General features: G+C 43.8%; 1 protein-coding gene across 6 annotated transcripts in view; it reads left to right on the top strand.

Annotated features, from left to right (window-relative positions):
* Positions 1-22,994, top strand: part of CAMTA2 (calmodulin binding transcription activator 2) — a 144,121-nt gene that overhangs the window by 92,503 nt on the left and 28,624 nt on the right. For 4 of the 6 annotated variants that reach the window (XM_033924890.1, XM_033924885.1, XM_033924886.1 and 1 more), the window contains exons 13-20: positions 199-380; positions 10,153-10,231; positions 13,280-13,586; positions 13,683-14,029; positions 14,820-15,007; positions 15,559-15,732; positions 20,823-21,072; positions 21,815-21,886. In XM_033924890.1, coding sequence (XP_033780781.1) covers positions 199-380; positions 10,153-10,231; positions 13,280-13,586; positions 13,683-14,029; positions 14,820-15,007; positions 15,559-15,732; positions 20,823-21,072; positions 21,815-21,886 — 1,599 coding nt within the window. The remainder of the gene's footprint in view (positions 1-198; positions 381-10,152; positions 10,232-13,279; positions 13,587-13,682; positions 14,030-14,819; positions 15,008-15,558; positions 15,733-20,822; positions 21,073-21,814; positions 21,887-22,994) is intronic. The other 2 variants (XM_033924889.1, XM_033924891.1) reach the window with 2 other exon arrangements.

Here is a 22,994-nt window from a genome sequence, read left to right as displayed (position 1 = left end):
GAGAAAAGCGGACTATAAATGTTTTAAATAAAACACTGAGCTGTTTCTTGGGGGGATTTGTTTTGTTTTTGTTTTTTAAATTGACCCATTGATTGTTGATATTATGGAGCAGACGGAGCAGAATTCACAAGATATTCTCCTCCTTGGGAACTGAGGATTCAAATTTTATTTCTATTTATTTGGTATGTTTTGCTTCAGCAGACATCAGGCGATTCGTTTGAGGCACGCATTGTTGCGGTTTGTGAGAAGATGATGTCGCGCCCTTGCTGGCTACGCTCAGAACGTCTTGTCCATTATGTTGGCTTCCGTGGGATGACGCTGCTGCACCTCGCTGCTGCTCAAGGTTATGCCAGATTGGTGGAGACCCTCATCAAGTGGAGGTGCGCAAAAGAACAGGGACAGGGCTTAATGAGATCCTTATTGAGAATATATGAGAAAGCACAGTGCATGTAATATAGCAGCAAAATTGAGAACATTTCTGTAAAACAGCAAGGAAGTACTATATAACGCTTCAATGCTGAAATTAAAAAAACAAAACGCACAGCAAAATATTTTAGTAGGAATGGTGACTGTGTTAAGTTAATGAATGATGCTTTCCAGACTAGAAAAAGGTATCTGCTTCAAGTAAGTTTCTAAAAAATTACGTATTTTTCGCTCCATAAGATGCACTTTCCCCCCAAAAAAAGTAGGTGGAAATGTCTGTGCGTCTTATGGAGTGAATATAACAAATTTTACCACCACCCCCAGTACCTTTTTTAATTCTGGTGGTCCAGCAGTGTATCGGCAGGAATGAGCTTTCCGCGCTCCTGCCCCTCCCTCGCTAGTCGGCTGCCTCTTCATATATTGCGGCTAGCGGCGCACAAGGCAGGAGTGAGCTTTTCGCACTCCAGGTTGGCCCTGCACCGCTCCCTGAATGGCTGTCGTCGGTTCTTGCGAGTCCCGCGAGAACTGACAGCAGCCATTCATGGAGCAGTGTGGGGCCAGGCTGGAGTGCAAAAAGCTCGCTCCTGCCTAGTGCGCCACTGGTCGCAAGATGTGATGAGGCAGCCGCCAGCGAGGGAGGGGCAGGAGCACGGTACACTCGCTCCTGCCGATTCACCATTGGACCACTAGAATTTAAAAAGGCACCGAGGGGGGGAGGGGTGTAAAAAAATTGTTAGTCGGCTGGGACGGATCCCTCCTGTCCTGATCTACCACTAGACCACCAGAGGCAGGACAGGGTACAGAGCCTGGCAGGGAGGGGGGCTGGCCGCGTAATCTGATAAGGCAGGGAGGGCCGGGGCCGGGTGCAGAGCCTGGCAGGGAAGAGGGGACGGTGCAGAGCCTGGTAGGGAAGGGGGGACAGGGTGCAGAGCCTGGTAGGGAAGGGGGGGCAGGGTGCAGAGCCTGGCAGATAGGGGGACAGGGTGCACAGAGCTTGGTAGGAGTGTGTGGTTGGGTACAGAGCCTTGCAGGGAGTGGGGAGGGGGGTTGAGAGCAGAGCCTGATATATTATATTAAATATATTACACAATTTGGTTCAGAATGGTTTTTTTTCTTGATTTTTCTCCTCTAAGTTTTCAAGTTTGTTTTTTTTAAGTTCTTTATTCATTTATAATTTACAACAAGTGTACAATAAATAACAAACTTGATGAATCTCTTAACCTTAATACAAAGTGATGAACAAATCTGAAAAATAATATACATCACCAAATTTGTTGAGTCAGTTGAAACAACATAGACAAATCACATAACATAAACCGGACCAAAAGGGAAGTGGGGGAAGAAATACAATGTCTGATAGTAAATGAGACGAGTAAGGGACAGATATAACAATAGGGAGTTATACAAAAAAAAAATAAAAAAAATCAAAAGCTGGAATTAAAAAATGTGACCTAGGTGTGTCTTTTGGTCAGGTGTGTCTTATAATGCAAAATAACGTCATATTTCAAAGGAAAGATTGTGGCACTAATTCTTCATATTCTTTTATTTCTTTTGCCTTAATGTGCCTGACACAAGTAAAAAAGGCATGAAAATCTGTGTCCCCTGTGAAAAGAGCTGGTGATTATCTAACAGGCTTGCTTGCTTTATTTATTTATTTGCTAACACTTTTATTCTGCATGTGCAATACAATATTCACAATATAAACATTTACATTACCAAAAATACCAAAATCTTCATCTCATCACAAATTTTTAAAAAAAGTATTAATATATGCACAGTTCAGTTTATTTAATCTATAATAATAAAACGCTAAGCGCTCATGCGCACTCTTAACGCCGTGTTGCCTGATCTGTAGTTCCGTGGCTGGCACAGTGCGCATGTGCGCTTACCACGCATCTCTCTGTCTCGCAGAGGGCTTGCCGGCTCCGGCCAGACAAAGTTCATTTTTTTGTTCAAAGCCCTCGCCACGGCTCCTCTATCGAACCTCACCAGAGTCGGAGAAGACTTCCGACTCTGGCGGGGATCGAGAGAGGAGACGCAGCTTCGGCTTTGAACTAAAAAATGAACTTTGGCTGGCCGGAGCTGGCAAGCCCGTGGCGAGACAGAGACATGGCTCCCTTACTGCCCCCTCCCCCTTCCCTTCCCGCGGTCCCAACTACAAACCTGCCGATTCCAGCAGCGTGTGCAGCACTCTACACACGCTGCTTCGGGGCCTTCTACTGCCCTGATTTGCTCTGCCACGTCTCTGGAATCGGAAGGTTTGTCGGGACCGCGGGAATGGAAGGGGGGGAAGTAAGGGAGCCGGCCAGACCGCGGGAAGAGAAAGGGGAGGTAGGGGAAATGCTGCTGCTGCACAAGGAAATGGAGGGGTAGGTAATGCTGCTGCTGCTGCTGTGGCTGCTGCACAGGGAAATGGAGGGGGAGGGAATACTGCTTTGGCTGCTGCACAGGGAAGTGGGGGGAGAGAAATGCTGCTGCATAGGAGGCAGGGAGAGAGACAGATAGATAGAAATAAAGACAGACAGCGAGTGGAAGGGAGACAGAAAGAAAAGAAGAAAGACACAGGGGCAGGGAGAGACACAGACAAAGGGGGCCAGGGAGAGAGACAGACAGAAAGAAAGACAGCGGGAGGGAAAGAGAGAGACAGAAATATATATTCTAGGACCCGTTAATGTAATGGGCTAAAATACTAGTATACCATAAATATTTGGTTTACAGATTAGTAAAACTAGGGAAGGAGTTGGTCATGAACCCTGAGGACACAATAGTGGACAAGAGGAAAAGGGGGTAGGAGAGGTTATAGCATTAACAAGGGTATGACGGGAAGGAGGTAGTGGGGAAAATAGCTCTGATAAGGGGAAATTATTCCTCCAAAAAAGGTAAATAAAGCCAGGGTGAAGCAGTTTGCTTTTAACTCAGATTTAGATTTTGCGAAGGATGGTTCACAGTCTCACACTAATCCAAATGCATGTGTGCAAATATGATTTTTCAACAATTTCTTAAAATTTGGTTTTACAGAACACCCCCCTCCCCAAAAAACACCCCAAGAAAACCCTGCTCCTTTACTATTTGGGGAAATTTGATTCTCTGCTGAATTAAGGACACTATGGGCTCCTTTTACTTAATGTGCTAGCGTTTTTAGCGTGCGCTAAACGAAAAATAGTAATGCAAGCTCTATGGAGCCGTTAGTGTTTAGCACATGCGGCATTGTAGAACCTTAGTAAAAGGAGCCCTATACGTTCCTATTGTGTTAACTGTTTGTTATTCCAGCCTGACCTTTTAGTAAGATTCAGGTTTAAAGTCAGACCTTATTACAAGCTTCAGGTTTAAAGTTTGTGTACTGCTCTAAAAAAAATAAAAAGGGGGGGAGGGGGCTTTGGATTTAAATTCTCTTGTTTTTCTGCTCTTCAAAAGTGAAGTTTTGTAAATTCTGTGTGTGCTCTGCTCAGTGGAAGAGGGAGCTTTGAGTTTGGAAAATCCTGTATCTTTTTGTTCTGCTCAACTCTGTAGTGAGATTAAGGATTTGGCTTGCCATTGGACCATTTAAATAGTTGCCTTGAACCAGAGTCTAGCTAGGAGGGGCCATTTCCTGGGTACTTCATTTCCTGGGACAAAGCCTTGTTTTATTTAAAATCTTTCTATACCACCCAGCCTTATCAGATCAGGGCAGTTTACAGTTTCCAAAAACCAAGTTTAAAAGAAGAAAAGGAACTCCATTAAAATAATAGTAAAGACCTAACCACATCCAAAAGAGACGTTCAACCAGAAATCCATTCATACTCCTATTACCATATTTTCACGTAGATAACGCGCACCCGTGTAAAACGCGCATACGGGTATAGCGCGCGGGAAACCGACATATATGTAAAAAAAATTTTATATACCGCGCATGCTGCCCCGACTCTCCTTTCGCCCGCCCCGACTCTACTCTGGCCACCCCGACTCTCCTTTCCCCCGCCCCGACTCTCCTCTCCCCCTTGAAGTCCTGTCCCCACCCTGAAAGCCTGATGCCCCCCCGACGTCCGATTCACCCCCCCCCCCCGCAGGACTGCTCGCACCCCCACCCCGAAGGACCGCTCGCACGCACCCGCACCCCCACCCCGAAGGACCGCTCGCACGCACTCCCACCCGCACCCCCACCCTTAAGGACCGCTCGCACAGCCTCCCGACCCCCCCCCTCTCATCATGTAGAAGCTCCTACCGGTGTCCTGCTGCTTCCTCTTGGTGGTCCTGGCCCTTCTGTGAGCCCTGCGTATGCGCTGCTTCGTCTTCCAGCGGTCCCGCCCTTTCTCTGACGTCATATACACGTTATATGCGTGAAAATACGGTACTTATCAACACTCTTAAGGACCAAGACTAATAGTACAATGTTTTCCCTCATTTCTCTAAGAGCTAAGTAATCCGGAATTGTATATCTCTGATTTTGCTTTCAGCATATCATCTTATACTTTCCCTTTTCCCCTTCAGTCAAACTATGTTCAGCTAGTTAAAACAAAACAATCCCTCCCCCCAAAAAAATGGGTGCAGCTGTTGTGCATATGTTGTGTGTCCCATGCATAGGGGACAAAACATGCACAAGAGCTACTAATTTTGCCCTACAAGTAAACTCCTTGTAATGCATTTGCATAAGGTTTTCGGTGGCTGCTACGAGGATTGGTAACAGCCCCCGAGAACACTTTTGAGCATCGGAGGCAGAGCTTCCGTGCCAGTAAGACTGATTTAACAAGTTTTACCAGCATTACATGCTTTTGAGCCTTGGAGCCGTAGGGTTTTAAATTTAGCCCTGTAAGATACTGGTAGCCAGTGTAGTTTTTGCAGGAAGGGTGTAATGTGGTCTGGTCACTTGTAGTCTTCTATCGGTCATTATGCAGCGTTCTGAATTAGTTTTTTTAATTTATTTATTTGCAGCTGATGCAAACTTTTTGGTTAGACCAGTGTACAGGGCATTATAGTAGTCTAATTGTGATGTTATCATGGCAATGGACCACTGTGGTCAGACTTGTTTTTTTAATATATGGAGAGAGATTTTGTAGCTGCTGTAGATGAGACTATTTTTTTAAAGGTTCTTTGAATTTACAGGTTCAGAGTGAGTGATGAGTCTAGCAGTATCCCAAGATTCCTGAGCTGTGATTTTGGGAGGAGTGTATGTTCTGGGCTCTTTTGGGAGGTTGGACTAGAAAATCGAAAAAATATATAAAAGTTGGGTATTTGTCCACTTGTGTTAGGAGCCTAAAGAATCTCGGTTTTGCTTGTATTTAGGCAGTTTGTTTGCCCATTTCTGAGTTGTGGTTAGACAGTCAGTTTATTCAAAGCTGTGGGTAGATCTTGTTCAGTAGGTAAGAGTAGTTGCATACCATCGACATAGACTGTATGACGCAGGACCTACTCTTACTGGAACAATGGTCCATAACTTGGCAACTAAGTTTTAATGCCAAAAAGTGTAAGGTCATGCACCTTGGCAGCAGAAATCCTTGCAGAACTTACACCCTAAATGGTGAGACCTTAGCAAGAACTGCAGCAGAACGAGACTTGGGAGTGATCATTAGTGAAGACATGAAGACTGCCAATCAAGTGGAGAAAGCTTCATCCAAGGCTAGACAAATGATGGGTTGTATCCAAAGAAGTTTCGTCAGCCGGAAGCCTGAAGTTATTTTATTTATTTATTTTTTTTAAATCTTTATTCCTTTTTATTTCTTTCAACAAGTGTACAGTATTATTACAATTAATTTACATAACACACTTGGCATTCTTAAACAATATTATTATACATGTTTTTATTTCCCCCCCCACCTCCCACCCTTTTCCATATCAATAAAATATTCCTTCCAAATTTATATATAATTATATATCCCTTTTTGATAATACAATTAATCTGACATGAAATCTGTCCCTCCCCCCATCCTTCTTCCTCAAACACTTTAAACATTTTATTATACCCAGTAATGCACAACAATAAATATCCCATCCTATTACATATATCTCCTTATTTTTCATAACAACATATTTCCAATATTTTTCCCTCCCTATCCCTCCCATCCCATCCCATTTCTATATATTATCCCCTAAGGAAAAAGAATAAATTTTACTCGTTATAATATTCAATTAATGGCCTCCACACCTCTTGAAATCTTTTAAAATACCCCCCTCTGTATCACAAGAAATCTTTCCATCTTATACATATGACAAACTGAGTTCCACCAAAAATTACAATTCAATCTAGAACAGTCTTTCCAATTAGTTGTTATCTGTTGAATTCCCACTCCCGTAAGAATCAACAATAATTTATTGTTTGCTGTAGATATTTGGCATTTGGCCCTTATACACATTCCAAAAATCACTGTGTCATAGGATAAAGCCACATGACTCTCCATCAACATATTAACTTGATCCCATATTGATATCCAAAATGCCTGAATACATGAACAATAAAATAAAAGATGGTCTAGCGTTCCAACTTCAATTTTACAATGCCAGCATCTATTAGACTTAGAGCAATCTAATTTTTGTAATCTAGTAGGGGTCCAGAATCCAGAATGCTCTATGCAACAAAAAGAACCATGTTTGCTTAATAGATGCTGACATCGTACCTTTAATTCTCCAATACCAAATATGTGGCCATTGAGATGCATTAATCTGATGCTTAATCTCAATGCTCCAAATATCTCTTAATCCATTTTTAGGCTTCTTATTTAAATAATTAGATATAATTTTATACCACTTTGCGGCCTGGTGACCCAGAAAATCTGCCTGGAAACATAAGAATTCTAAGCTGTAATGATCATTTAAAGATTTCCATTCAGGGAACCCCACCTGAATAGCCTGCTTCAATTGCAACCATTTATAACTTTGTTTTTTATTCAGACCATATTTATGTTGCAATTGTGAAAATTCAAGCATCTTACCATTATCAATTACTTCCGTTAATGATCTTATACCTGCTTTAATCCAATCTTTCCAGACAACCTTAAACCCGCCTATTTGTATCTTGGAGTTTACCCAAATAGTCTGTTTCGATTTTAAAATAGAATCAGTAGTTAATTTGTCTACAAACCTTCTTCAAAATTATAAGTTTTATTCTCATAAGTTACCCTCATAATAGCAGGGTATATCAATCCATATCTTGCTCCCATTGCTCTCAGTTTAGGTCTTAAATCCAAAAGCTGTTTTCTTTTGTAGGCTGTAGCTTTTGCAAAGTCAGGTACTATCCTGGCATTTAAGATCCTTGTTTGTTTTAGCCAGCTTTATAATCTCTACCACCTGCTGATGTCTTAGCAGCTTAAAGATTATTGGATGGGGACCCTTCTGACTATTTGATCTTTTCATCGGTATCCGATGTGCTCTTTCTATCTCCAAAGGAAAAGAACTTTTAAATGGCAAGATCTTTGGGATAAAATTAGTCACAAATTGAATAGGATCATTCTGCTCAATCCCCTCAGGTATCCCAATCAGATGCAAATTATTCCTTCTTTCACGATTTGATAAGTCTTCAAAATCCTTTTTCAACGCCTCTATTTCTCTGTGATCTTTTTTACACACCAGCATCTCTGCCTCAGATTTCTCAGCATGCTTTTCTAACTGCTCAATTTTGAAGTCAACTGCCTGCTTTCTATTTGTCAGACTCTCTATTTCCTCCTTCACAACTTTTATATTTTTAGCGTTATCACTTACTATTTCTTTAATTTTCTGAAGTTCATTCATCAAATCACTGTTATCAATTTCTTCCTGAGGCAACGGGACCACTGTCGGGGATACCGAATCCATTTTTGTTCTTTTTTTACTTCCTGCTCCTGAATTCACCGGATTACTTTTACTAGTTTTACCCGAAGCCATTTCTTACTTCAATTCTCTCTTTTCCTTCACTTTTCTTTAATTTTAACTGCCAAAATCTTAATAAAATTTGCCTGTCACAACAGAGCTAATCCTCTACCCAGCCATCTTCGTGCGCTGCAAAGTTCTAGAATCTGAAGCCTGAAGTTATAATGCCATTGTACAGATCCATGGTGAGACCCCATCTGGAATATTGTGTACAATTCTGGAGGCCACATTATCAAAAAGATGTACTGAGAGTTGAGTCGGTTCAGCGAATGGCCACTAGGATGGTCTCAGGACTCAAGGATCTCCCGTATGAGCAACAGCTGGGTAAATTGCAGCTATACTCATTCAAGGAACGCAGAGAGAGGGGAGACATGATTGAGACGTTCAAATATATCATGGGCCGTATTGAGGTAGAAGAAAATATCTTTTTTCTTAAAGGACCTATGGCAACAAGAGGGCATCCATTGAAAATCAGGGGTGGGAGATTTCATAGAGACAGCAGGAAGTATTTCTTCACCGAAAGAGTCGTTGATCATTGGAATTATCTTCCACTGCAGGAAGTTGAGGCCAGCAGAGTGCTAGATTTTAAGAAAAAATGGGATAAGCTTGTGGGATCACTTCAAGGAAAAAATTAGGAGGGTGGATCATTAGAGTGGGCAGACTTGTTGGGCCGTGGCCCTTTTCTGCCATCATTTTCTATGTTTCTATATATAGAATTTTGTGTCCACTGACCGAAACAGCTCAGCCAGAGGCTTAAGGTAGATATTAAATAAGATGGGAGACGGTATGGACCCCTGTGGCACCCCACAGTTCAGTGCCCCAAGTAAGGATGTGCTGTTACTGAACAGAACTGATTGTTTGTCTGTCTGACAAATAGGATTTGAGCCATGTAAATACAGGTCTTGTAAGCATGATATGTTCCACAGTATTGAAGCTGCTGAGAAGTCCAGCAACACTAGTATGAAGAGAGATCCCCTGACACCGTTTCTGTATAGATCTTCAAGAAAGGACACAAGAATTGTCAGTTCATACCCGGGTCTGAAACCAGATTGACACAGGTCTAGCCAATTGCCTTCATTTAGCCATTCATTGAGTTGAATGCAGACTTGTCCGTTCTTTAAGTTTTGCCAGGAAAGTAATTTTAGAGACTGGTGGGTAAAGGACAGCATAAAATTAAAAGCAAAAACCATAAGGGAATCATGAAAAGCATCCCATTGATATTTTGAAGGGAAATGAGAGGAGAGGCAGATGTGAGATTAGAGATTTAGTTGGGAAGGCTGCAAGATTAGTTTGAGCTGCTTCTGGAGTCACCTTCCTCACTGTTCTCAGCCTCTTCTTCCTCCTTACCATTTGAGTAGTCATTGTATTATAGTAGGTAGTAACAAATAAATCAGTTGACCCATCAAGAATGCTTCTGTCCTCCCCATCCCTTCCCTACCACCCTGACTGCTCCTGTGATTTATCATCCCTGCTTCAGTGCTCCCCCTCTACCACTTCTCTTGTGAATTGTTTCTCTTTCATTCGCTATTCTTTTTTCCCTTCTCCTCACTGCTTCTGTGGCTAGTCTTCCTCCCTCCCTGCTCTGCAGTATATTTCTCTTCCCCCACCTGCCTGTGCTTGCCCATCTATTCTTCCACCTGCAGTGATCCTGCTGTCTTTGTGTTTCTTCCTTCATGCTCTGCAGTTTTTCCTATTTCCTCCCTTCAGTTCTCCTATGGTCTCCAGCCTCCTTTCGCTATTCCTGCAATTTCCCCTTCATTATTGTGTAATATGTCTTCTCCTCAGTCAGTGCTCTTGCAGTCTGTCCTTCTCTTCTTCCTCCTCATGCTCTGCCTTTTGTCTGAGGTCTCACCTCCTTCCTGGTGGTGTCTTGTTTCTCTTCTGCGGTCTCTCATTGCTCTCTTAATTCTTCAGGACGGTGAATGCCCAAAGCTTGGACCTGGAGCTGGAGGTGGATCCTCTTAATGTTGATCACTTCTCCTGCACACCACTGGTGAGTGATTGCTGTCCACAGACACATCTTCTCTTCAACACTGTTGTTCATGGGTAGCCTCCTTACAGGGACTTTAAATCAAGTTAAGTATCCTCCATGCCCAAACATCTTTAAATAATGTAACTCAACATTTAAATGTAAATACCTGTAGGCAGAAAGATGGGCTGCTCTGCGTGTCACATGTCTGATTATATACGAGTTGGTAAGAAGTTGTATATATGTACCTGGAGTGAAGAGACTGAGTCCAATCTCTGTAGTTTATGTTAGCGGACTTAGAAGAATTGGGGCAGACAGAGAGGTATAGAGAAGAAACCACCAGAGAAATACTGAGTGGTTCTACCTCTAGTCTAACAGCTCCTATCTGTTCTGAAAAGAGTATTGGGTTGGAGTGACAGGAGCTTCAGTTGCAGGATTCCCTTGCCATCAGAAAGGTATGTCTAAGAACGTAGACTCAAGAAAAAAGGGTTAAAACTGCCCTTGTAGTTGGCAATTCAGTCATTAGAAATGCGGATGCCTAATTGGCTGGTGCAAAATCAGACCTTACGTGTTACCTAGATAGGATTTTAGAGAGTGCTGTGGAGGAGTTAGCGATCAAGGTGCATGTGGGTACCCTTAACATAGGAAGGTACAGTAGGGAGGTTCTTTAGTCCAAATTTAAGGTTTTATAATGGAAATTGAAATTTGGAAGCTTATGGCTTAAAAAAATGATGCCCTAGGAGAGAGAATAGATTTTGCTAGCTCCTGGAGACTGAATTTTCCCATTTGCCTCTTCGAACATGTAGCCCTGCTTACTACTTTCTGGTTCTCACCAAGGTTAAAAATGCCAATGACATCTAAGGATGCTATATAATATTGAGTCAAATATAATATAGCATTTTGCACATTAAGGAACTAATTCTCGTCAGGCCGCCAAAACTTTAGGCGTCCTATTGCTGCCTAACTTAATTGTTTCAATTAGTGATAAACGACACAGTAATTGACTGTCGTTTAAAACCAATTAAAAGGTGATTTAAAAAAAAAAAACAGCCACCACTAAGCAGCCTCCCAGACTGGCGACTATCTCCCTGGTGGCTAGGGACACATAGTGATGCCAAAGACTTTGGTGTCACTGTGATTCTGATATGACCCTGGAGCAATGTTGAAGTTAAGATGGAGCTTTATAGGGAGATGATGAAGAACATGTACTAGCATACACTGAAGGTTGTATCTTTATCAGTAGAGAAACAATGATGCTATCAATTTTGTCATTTTACCCATGATATAGTCTCATGGCAAAATATGCCTGGTATTCTGTGAACACTGACTATTAAATGTTTGCACAGAGCTCTGTTCTATTTGTGTACACTTAATCACAAATCTTTCCAAAATAATGGAGAAATGCCTGTTTAATCTTTGGTGTGTGAGATAAGTACCCATGAGAATGTGTTCTTGTGTAGATATAATGCATAAAGAGATGGAGCACTTAAATGTGTATATCCATATCTTATCTCAAAATACTTCTAGTTATATACCCATAGACCTTTCTTAGAGACTGACATAGCTGTGTTATCTCCTAGTCAGGGCTTCTGATAACATGAAGTAAAGTTGGAAAAGTATTCTTTGGGTCCCCAAATTAGAACAGATTAGCTTTTCATACTCTAAAGTTGATGCAATAAATGTGAACATAAAATGACATATTTGAAAATATTGAAAACAGGTAAGCTGCTTGTTGCTAATGTGTCCAATTGGAAACAAATGTGACTCACAGAGTGAAAAGTTACCAAAAGTGGGGCTTGTGAATTGCTTGCAATTGGTGCAGAGCAAAATAAAACTAATTTAACTAATATGGACATCAAAGAATATAATGCTTCACTTGACAATAGGCAAAAGTATCACCCCAGTCCCCACCCAAACGATCTCCAAAAGCAGCTAGAGGCTTCAGGCAACCCTCCTCCGTCAACAGATGTTCCACAAGATGAAAGCCGCGAGCAGCCCAGCTGAGAAAAGCAGGGCTATCTCGGCCCGGAGGAATGGCCAAGTTCCCTCGGAGGAGAAGTTGATTCGACACACACAGGTCCCCTCCCAGTCTGCTGACCAAGCTCCCCCACACAGTGTCTTCTCCCCACTCTCTTGTCCATTTCCCTTCAGCACCTTCTCCCCATTCTCCACTTCTCTTCCCCTTTTCCCTTCAGTGTCCTCAGTCCACTCTCTCTCCACTTCCCTTCAGCGCATGCGCATAAAATCAAGCAAGCAATTTTATATCATTTTCATTCTATTCATTCATAGTAATTAAAGTCTAAGTAATGGCAGTCACATAACAAAACATGATTTTACAAAATTAATTCCCTGCACAGTCAAGCCTGCAAGGATTACTAGATGTCTTTCAGCAGCTCCCCCTTACCTTCATGGCGATTTTCTTTTGTCTTCCAGCTGCCCAAGCCAGCTTTCATCAAGTCGCGTGTGGCTGCTGAAACTTTTCCTCTGATGCAAATTCCTGTTTTCGGTTGCGTCAGAGGAGAAGGTTTTTGGGGGGTTTTTTTGATCGCCAGCGGCAAACAAATGGGAAAAGTCTAACCCTTATCATAGTTCCCCTGACCTTGATAAAGATCAGCGAAACGCGTTGGGACGGGGAATAAACGATGACATAAGATAAGTTATCTTGATATAAAGATTTAAATGAGTTGGAATAAAATTGCATATTATAAGCTAGAAAAATAAGCTATATTGAAAGGTTATAAACGTTCAGCTTTGAAGGGAATAATGAAGAACACCACTACTACCAATTTCGATTAAAATGGTGGAATCTGAACTCCCTCATAGCTGTTTATGAGCATTTAAGTATTGGATGATTTTCGATATTTGCAGAAAAGTTTGGAAGACCACCATCCCATGGCATGGTTTTCCAGTGCATTTTCCATGTTGAAGAGAAGTGAAAAATGGAGCGAGAAGCGTCCATTGGGGGAAAGTGGTGTTCTAAGGAGGATGTAAATTGCCAGTAATGTATGAGAAAGGGCTGGGCTGTGTTCAGAAAAATCAGTCATGGGCCTCTCTTTCTTCTCTGACCCCTAGATGTGGGCCTGTGCTCTGGGACACATGGAAGCTGCCGTGTTACTCTACCGATGGAATCGGCAGGCCCTCGCCATCCCTGACTCACTGGGACGGCTTCCGCTGGGTGTGGCTCGCTCTCGGGGACATGTGAAATTGGCCATCCACCTGGAGGAGTTGCAGAGGCAGGACCATGCTCAGGAAGAACTGCTGAGAGGTGAGAACCTCTTTCCAGATGCTGATTTGAGCGAGAGAGACTGGCAGGAGCTGGTCAGGGGCCCAACAGATGCCAGGAGGATTCCTTCTCCATTAGCTAGCAGCCCTGACACAGGTAAGAGGGGTGGACAGCAAGAAACAACAGAGATAAATTTTGATTGGGATCCAAACCACTCTTTCTCCCTGTCCTTTCCTTCATTTCTCTCTGCAGGCCTGAGTTCAAGCAGTAGTATCTCCTCGCCTTCGGAGCTATCTGAGGGGCCTGTTTCCGTCACCTCCGCCTATTCCAGTAGCTCTGCACTCCGGGAATCTCCCAATCGTAGCCCTGATCACCATATCAACCAAGACATCAGCATGGACACATCTGATAGTCAGCGAGCCATTCACTGCAGCCCTAGAGAGCCTCTCTTCTTCATGGAGTATGAGCCTGTGTTGGCAGACTCTCAAGTTTACTCTTCCTCCTGCAGTGGCATGCAGGATCCAAGTGATGAGGAGATACTGAATTACAGCAAGAGTGCAGAGAACGAGAATTACCTCTCCACCATGGACGTGCTTAAGGTATATCAGCCTGATACACGTCATCGCTACACAGGCTTTGAAGGATCATTCCCTGAAATAGGCTGGATAGAAAAGTTCAGGAAAGAGGCCTCATAGAAGGAGATTCTTTGGTCATATTCAAATCCCCTGGTTTAAGAGTAAAGTTCATACAGTGGTACCTCGGTTTACGAGTGCACCGGTTTGCGAGTGTTTTGCAAGACGAGCAAAACATTCGCAAAATCGGTGTCTCAGAAACCGAGCGCGCCTCGATTTGCGAGCGCTCCCCCGCCCCGCGAACCGGCACCCCCCCCCCCACGCTGCCATCAGGAACCCCCCCCCCCCCACCGCCATCGGGCACCCCCGCCGTGATCGGGCACCCCCCCCCCCCCCACCGCAACCTGAAGTCCCCCAGAGCCCTCTTCTTACTTTAATGTAGCACCGGCATGTTGGCCTCCTCTTCTATGCTGGCCTTGAGCATGTGCGCATGCTCAAGGCCTACGAGTTCACGTTCTCGGAGAGAATGTGAACGTATCAAAGCGAGTTTCCATTATTTCCTAAGGGGAAACTCGCTTTGATAAACGAGCATTTTGGATTAAGAGCATGCTCCTGGAATGGATTATGCTCGTAATCCAAGGTACCACTGTATATCCCATTTAGAGGCATTATCTTGGGAGAATCCCTAATAAGTGTCTGGAGTTGTGCATTATAGGAGAAGTCCTGATGAGTCAGATTCAAAGTACTAATGAGACTTCACTGGAGAATACATGAAAAGATGTGTATTGCATCACTGATTGTTTATCTCTGGTCTCAGGTGGACATGATCACTTTGGCTGAACAAATCATTGAAGCCACCCCAGACAGGATAAAGCACGAAGACTTCAGCTGCTCTGAGACTCCTCTGAAAGAGCGCCATGGAAACCTGGCCCTCAGCAAGACAATGTCCTGGCTGACCAGCTACCTGGAGAATATAGACCCACTGCCCAGCCTCTCCCAGCACAAGTAAGAAATTGCATATATGCTTCAGGGATTGTGCTGTGACAGGATGTTTGCCTTGGTCCAGTTCACAAACTCTCCTGCATTATCATATGACCTTTTCTTTTTGCTTTATTTTTTCTGGGGTGGTTTTTTTTTTTTGGGGTGGGGGGTTTGATTGATCTTTAGCAAATATTCAGATTATAAAATCAAGAATGAATTAGAGACAGCAAAAGGAACAACATGAACTATGATGAGAAGCAACAATGATATTTGTCAAATTTTATCAATATTATTTCCCTCGGAGCTCACAAAACCACCTTGTGTGAATCTTTTCATAAAGGCGGTTAATAAATCCCAATAAATAAATAAAATTAAAGCATGAAAAGATGGTCCAAGAGAGAAACGAGAAAGATTCAAGGAGAAATATATATCAGTACAAATAGTGGAAAATTTTTTTTTGTTAGTGTACATATTGCTAATTACTGTTACTTGATTTGGTTCTCCATTTTTACCTGCTCTTAGACAGCTTCCTATGCTTCCACACCTAACCCCCATTTCCTTCTCTTTCCTCTCAGAGACAGCTGTCGTGCCGCCTGTGCTCTTGTCCGTCTTGCTGAGCAAGCCCGCAGTGTACAAAATGAGCCCCCTTTAGGTTCTTGTCGCACATCTCAGGACACTACGGGTCATGGAACACGGAGCAAGAAGATTACTAAGCGGACAAGTGAGACAGCCAAACTCAAGTTGATCCGGTAAGAGTAGGCCAAGTTTCTTATAAATTTGATAAAACGCTTGTCAAAACACTAAGCGTGTTACAGCAATAAAATAGGGATAAGAACAGAGATAAAACCAGAATTAAAAACAACAATATTAAACAGACGAAACATATTAAGACAAACAAGACACAAAATAAGGGTAGTAAAACAAAAGGATAGTGGGGAGAACTACATTATCCCAGGACAAGCAGGCATGATATTCTCACATGTGGGTGACGTCATCTACGGAGCCCTGATGCGGAAGCATTTTCAAGCAAACTTGATTGAAGATTTAAGTTTGCTCTGCTGCTCCACGCATGCGTGCCTTCCTGCTCCACTAGGGGGCGCATCCCCTCGTGGTCTCCAGTTCAAAATTTTCCGCTGAGCCTAGAAGTCGTGTTTTTTCAGGCTCTGCCCCAACTGCCTTCTAGCACCGCAATTTTTTCTTGTTTTTTCTTGTTTCAACTGTTCCTGCTTCGTTTTTCACCGACCCGGAGGCTTCCGGGTCCCCGTGGCCGCGTGGCTACTCGAGCCGCGGCCAGTTTCGATTCTATGTCCCGGCCTTTGACCGGCTTTAAAAAGTGCTCCCGGTGCGAGCGGCTTCTTTCCATCACAGACCCGCATCGCCGGTGCATCCTCTGCCTGGGGGCCGCTCATCCAACCGACTCCTGCCCCCAGTGCGCTACTTTCCAGAACCGGGCCCTCCGTCGAAGGAAAGCCCGCATGGCGGATCTTTTCGCCCCGGACCAACCCGGGATTCGAACAACCACAGCTCTCCCACCAGTCGCTGCTAGTAGAATCCTCCTTGAAAAAGGCCCACCCATCCCGGGTCTCAGCCGCGGTCCCCCCAGGCCGAGAAGGCCGAACCCTAGACAAGTTCGGCAGGAGACTATATCAAAATGCGATGATGGCCTCTATGGTGCAAAGCTACACTTTCACCTTCACATCCTACCTCAAACACCTCATTGGACTATTGAGAGCCTTTGAGACTGACCTACCGGCCTCCCGCCAAGGAGCGTTTGGCCTGCTTTTAGAGTCCCTCTCCAACCTGCGCCTCCATCTATTCCACGCGGCCTATAATGGCTTCGAACTATCCCTGTTGTTTTGACGGGAGTCGCGGAAGGGGGGGGGCCCCTCCGCCATAGTCCCAGGCCTCCTTCCCATCGGGGGTCGCCTCAAAGCCTTTTACCCTCGCTGGGAACAAGTCACGTCGGACGCATGGGTCCTTGGAATGATCTCATCAGGATACTCTCTCAACTTTCGGGCCATTCCTCCAGACAACCCCCCAAGTTCTTACCTAAAGTAGTGTCTGATTTTCATCTCAATCAGTCCATTGTCTTACCTGTGTTTTTTCCCAAGCCCCACTCTCATCCCGGAGAGGTGGCGCTCCACACTCTTGACTGTAAGAGAGCGTTGGCCTTTTACCTCCAACGCACTCAGCCACACCGGAAAGTCCCACAATTGTTTTTGTCCTTCGACCCAAACCGGTTAGGTCGCCCAGTCTCCAAGCGCACCTTGTCCAACTGGTTGGCCGATTGCATCTCCTTTTGCTACGCTCAGGCTGGTCTCGCACTGCATGGTCGAGTAACGGGACACAAGGTCCGAGCGATGGCAGCCTCCGTAGCGTTCCTCAGGTCCACACCTATTGAGGAAATCTGCAAGGCTGCCACGTGGTCTTCGGTTCATACTTTCACCTCCCACTACTGTCTGGACTCACTGTCCAGAAGCGATGGCCGGTTCGGCCAATCGGTATTGCGAAATCTATTTGCTTAAATTGCCAACTTCCCTCCATCCCTTTTCAGTTAGCTTGGAGGTCACCCACATGTGAGAATATCATGCCTGCTTGACCTGGGATAAAGCACAGTTACTTACCGTAACAGGTGTTATCCAGGGACAGCAGGCATATATTTTCATAACCCACCCACCTCCCCGAGGTTGGCTTCTTTGCTAGTTAAGTGAACTGGAGACCACGAGGGGATGCGCCCCCTAGTGGAGCAGGAAGGCACGCATGCGTGGAGCAGCAGAGCAAACTTAAATCTTCAATCAAGTTTGCTTGAAAATGCTTCTGCATCGGGGCTCCGTAGATGATGTCACCCACATGTGAGAATATATGCCTGCTGTCCCTGGATAACATCTGTTACGGTAAGTAACTGTGCTTTAAATGCACCTGGAGTTTAGTGCCGACTCATGGGCCATGTCCTGGAGGGTAGGCAGTGTTTGTACAGACCTGCTAAGCTCTCCTAGTGAAATAAAGTGACATGAAAGTTATATTTATATCTGTAAAGGAGGAAGGTCAGCTGTTGTCCTTTCCTTGGTGAAGATGGATAAGAAGTGATGGGTTTGAATTTCAGACATTAGAGTAGGCATTAGGAACGACGTGTTAAATTATTGAATTTTTTGCCTGAAGTTTGCGCCTCCTTTAGCCTTCAAGCTGAATTGAACTGGCTTCTGCTGGGAAACAGTATCAAGATTCTTCGTTCACAAATGCCCAGCTTTTTTCCCCCCGATTCATAAGTCTCTACAGTGGAGCCACGGATCGTAGGTCTGTCTAGAATCCGCTATGTGTGTGTCCCATGTCCAGCCTGTAGTTACCATTATGAAATGGCTAATCTCCACTTTTCCAGCACCCAAAGGGCTGTGAACATTTGCTTCTCTGGCATCACGAGCCTAGGGATTGGAATTCTTTTTTTTTTTTTTTTTTTTAATTCTTTATTCATTTTAAATCATAAACAAGTCTACAATAATATATCCATTAAAATTTCAATTTGAAATTCTTGAACATATCAACTAAAACAAAAATATATCTCCCCCCCCCCCACCCTACTTAAATTAACCAAAATTCTTGAATCATTTTAAAACAGACAATAAATGTACAGAAATAGATCCATTGGAATTCTGACTTGGGAAACACACGTCGGTCTTCTACATGGCAGCATGCAGTATACTTAGCCATTGGGTTGGTCCAGGTTGAATATTTTAACTACAAAGGAAATCCAGCACTGGAACAGTCTCTCCAGGGAGGTGCTGGAATCTCTGACAGTGAAGGATTTTAAGAGCAGGATAGAGATATATCAGCCTGGTATGGCTTTTATTGCCTGAAAGGATCAAATGAATCCCTAAGCTCCTTTCTACCAGTACAGGCAGTCCCCGGGTTAAGAATGAGTTCCGTTTTTTTGGTGACAGGATAATCGCGCGTCAGACGCTAGCGCGCCGACAATCCAGTGCCGACAATTCGGCGGAAGACAGAAGCGCGCGGGGGAAAAAATAATTTTTAAAGAGCTCCGACTGGGGGTTTTGGGGTGGCAACCCCCCCCCCCTCTTTATTGGTTAGTGTTCGCGCTGCCATTGCGGGGGGTAATCACCTTAATAGGAAGACTTTTTGTCGAAACGTGGACCGTGTTGGGTCCTATATCCCTAATGGACTAGGTCCTTTAAGGCTTTTATGTGGATGAATTTATTTTTATGTGGATGATTTCAGTGTACCTTTGGAACTTTGACACCTTCAAATAAAGTCCATTTAGGAATATCGTCACTCCACAGAATTTTTTTTTGTTTTCTCTGGATTTTCTTCTTTGTGGATATTTCGGGGTCAATTCCTTTTGTTTTTTGTCTTCTTTCCAAGACCACATTCTCACCCTGATGAAGCTACGCTCCACACATTAGACTGTAAACATGCTCTTGCTTATTACTTGGATCGAACCAAGCCTCTCAGAAATTTTACTCAACACTTCCTCTCATGCGATCCTAATAGACTTGGGGGCTCCTGTCACCAAAAGAGCCATCTCCACATGGCAGGCAGACTGTATCTCCTTTTGCTATGCTCAGGCTGGGCTGACACTGGAAGGCCATGTCACTGCACACAAAGTACGAGCAATAGCCGCTTCAGTAGCTCACCTCCATTCTTTCCCCATTGAAGACATCTGTAAAATAGCCACATGGTCATCAGTTCATACAGTCATATCTCACTATTGTTTAGATGGTCATTCCAGATGAGACAGTCACTTTGGACAATCAGTTTTAAGAAATGTATTTTTCCATTTAGATGCCAACTTCCCTCCAGCCCTTTCATTTTTGCCAGGATCATGATAGAATTAAACATGGCAGCAAGGGAGTCCCACATGTGAGAATATGCTTCCTGCTTGTCCTGGGGTAAAGCACTGTTGCTTACCCGTAACAGGTGTTATCCAATGACAGCAGGCAGATATTCTCACAACCCTCCTACCTCTTGCCATTGGATAACACCTGTTACAGGTAAGTAACTGTGCTGTGTATGTTCTTTTCAAGTTTCAAGTTTATTCAGTTTTTTGATGAATCGCCTATTATAAATTCTAGGCGATGTACATATTACAATTTATATAGAAGAAACTTACAAAATAATTCAAATTTCAAAATTAAAACAATACATACATGAGTTTGAGGAATGGGGATAAAAGTTACAATATTTGGGTATAGTTAAAAAAAGGAAAAAACAATGGGAAGGGTATTATAAAACCAGAGCACCATGTAGGAGAAAAATTTCAAAATAATTAAGAAAAGAAAAGGAAAAAAAAACAACAAAAAACTATATTTTAAAAATCGTAGGCATCTTTAAATAAATAAGTCTTTAAAAGTGTTTTAAATTTAACAATATCTAGTTCAGATCGAATATACTGTGGTAAAGTATTCCACCATTGAGGGCCCATAACTGTAGAAATATCTAGTCTTCTAGTCCCAATAATCTTTAATGAGGGTACTGAAAGGAGATTTTGTTCCGATGATCGCAGTGAGCGTTTTGGCTTATAAGGAATTAATAATTTGGAAATGAATTGTGGTTCATTAGATGCTAATGTCTTAAAAATAAGAAACATTATTTTAAACATGATCCTTCCTTCCTACCACCTCCGATGGTCTAATGCTTTCTTCCTTCCTTGTCTCGTCTCCTCATGGGATGCTGTCTTCCTCCCTTTCTTCTTCTTCCATGGTCTCATGTTTCTACACTACCCGTCTCTCTTTTTTTTTTTCTCCCTCTTCACTGTCTTCTCTGGTCACAGATATTTCATGCTTTTTCCCTACTTCTTTCCCAGTCTCATTCTCACTCTCCTTTTTAGGTCTGTATGCACAGAGCCATTGACACCGTCCACAGCCCATGCCTGTCTCAGTCCATTACAGTCTCCTCTGGGAGACATCGCCTTCGACAAGTTTGATCCTCCATCCACTGCCAATTGGTCTGATTTCCTAAATGCCTCTGCTAATGGCAAAATGGAGAGCGAGTTTGCACTGCTGACGCTATCAGACCATGAGCAGCGGGAGCTGTATGAGGCTGCTAAGATCATACAAACAGCCTTCCGCAGGTACAAGGTATGAGATCTAGAAATGTACATCTGTGGAGAGAGATTACAGTGGTACCTTGGATTACGAGCATAATCCGTTCCAGGAGCATGCTCGTAATCCAAAATGCTCGTTTATCAAAGCGAGTTTCCCCATAGGAAATAATGGAAACTCGCTTTGATACGTTCCCACCCCCCCCACCCCCGAGGCCAAGGCGCTGCTCCCCCCCCCTGCTCGCAAAGTCCCCCCCCCCCCCGCGTGATCTGGCACCCCCCGTGAGAACAGATTCTCGGCGAGAGGGAGAATTAGAAGGGCTTGAGCATGCGCAGATGCATGCTCAAAGCCGGCAGAGACAAGGAAGAAGATCTTCAAGCGGCACCGGCACTTGTGGGCTGCGTGCCGGTGCCAAAGGGGGGGTGAGTTAAAGTTGGGCAGGCGGGGGGGTTCCTGTTCTCGCGGGGGGGGTGCCGATTCGAGCGGGAGGGGGCCCTTTGCGAGCGGGGGGAGCGATGCCGGTTATCGGGGGGGTGCTCGTAAATCGAGTCAACACTCGGTTTGCAAGACACGTTTTGTGAGAATGTTTTGCTCGTCTTGCAAAATACTCGCAAACCGGGTTACTCGCAAACCGAGGTTTGACTGTATATAAAAATATAGCTTATATAGCTGCAATAGAAGATCTTGGTAGCAGACAAAAAACGTTTATGGACAGAAAGAGATCATCGCCTACTCTAGCAATAGTAGCCGTCATCTTTTATTTCTCTCCTCTTTCCAGGGTCGCAGATTGAAAGAGCAGCAGGAAGTGGCAGCTGCCGTCATCCAGAGATGTTACCGCAAATACAAGCAGGTGAGGTGCAGTGCTGGCTTTGGCCAACATGAAGGAGCCAATGACATCTCTAATTTTTCATTCCCGATGAGGTATCTGAGTTGGTGAAGCCACCACTTTTGTTAGAAATCTGAATAAAGTAGGGGTGCTGCAGTGCTGATTATCATCAGAACTGCATGATGAATCCTCATCACCTGGGGAACAAACTTCATGTCTATTTCTTGACTTAGTTATATCCCCATGTGCCTCAAGGAGAGCTGCAGTTTTGGATCAGGCTCAAGCAGGACATAATGTACTCGCATTTGGGTGACTTCATCCACCGAGCCCTGGTATGAACGTTGCCGGGCATTCTACAACTTCTGCCTCTGGCAAATCCAGCCCTGCCCATGTGCATGTCTTTGCACAAAACCCACAGTTTCACTTCTTCCATAGAGCAATGAGGACATGTCTGTCTTATGTCTATCATGCAGTTCTTCCTCTGAGATTTTTTTTTTTTTTTTTGCCTTCCTGCCTTTTCAGAGTGAGTAGCGCAGGACCATTTTTATTTTTTTTCTGATCCCCTTTAAATTTGTTAGTGTTTTCAGCCAGGCTAAGGTTAAGGGGTTCTAAAGTCCAGAGAGTAGGAACAATTACAGAAAAACTGGTAGATCTAGCTTTGTGTGATTGAATCTGTAAATTAATAGGAATGTGGAGCACATGAGGGAACATAGTGTAGAGTCTGTTGGCATCAATTCTTTAAAAGAAATACCATAATGAACTGGGAGCCGATGTTCAGACTTTAGAAGGGGAATCAGACTGCCATATTTTGAAGCGCTGTGAATAAGTTTAACCAGTGGATTTTGGACTAGCTGTAAACATTTGATAATGAAGACCATGAAAAAGAGAATTACAGTAGTTCACATGAGTGATGACTGAAGTATAAATTAATAGGCAAAGGGACTGCAAATCAAAGATTGAATGGGCAGCTCTGATCCCTCTGAAGGTGAACAACAGTAGAAATATACTGACTGTCGGCATCGACACTTAGTCTGGCTGTAGCAGTGGGCTTCCAGTCATGGAATGGTGCTCAGAGCCACATGCCACAGTTAATGGACAGGCTGAACAGGGTGCTGCAGCTGCCCAAAGCTTC

This window comes from Geotrypetes seraphini, chromosome 16 (assembly GCF_902459505.1).
Source record: "Geotrypetes seraphini chromosome 16, aGeoSer1.1, whole genome shotgun sequence".
NCBI lineage: Eukaryota > Metazoa > Chordata > Amphibia > Gymnophiona > Dermophiidae > Geotrypetes > Geotrypetes seraphini.
Note: the sequence above shows the minus strand (reverse complement) of the source record. Positions and strands in the feature narration are given on the sequence as shown.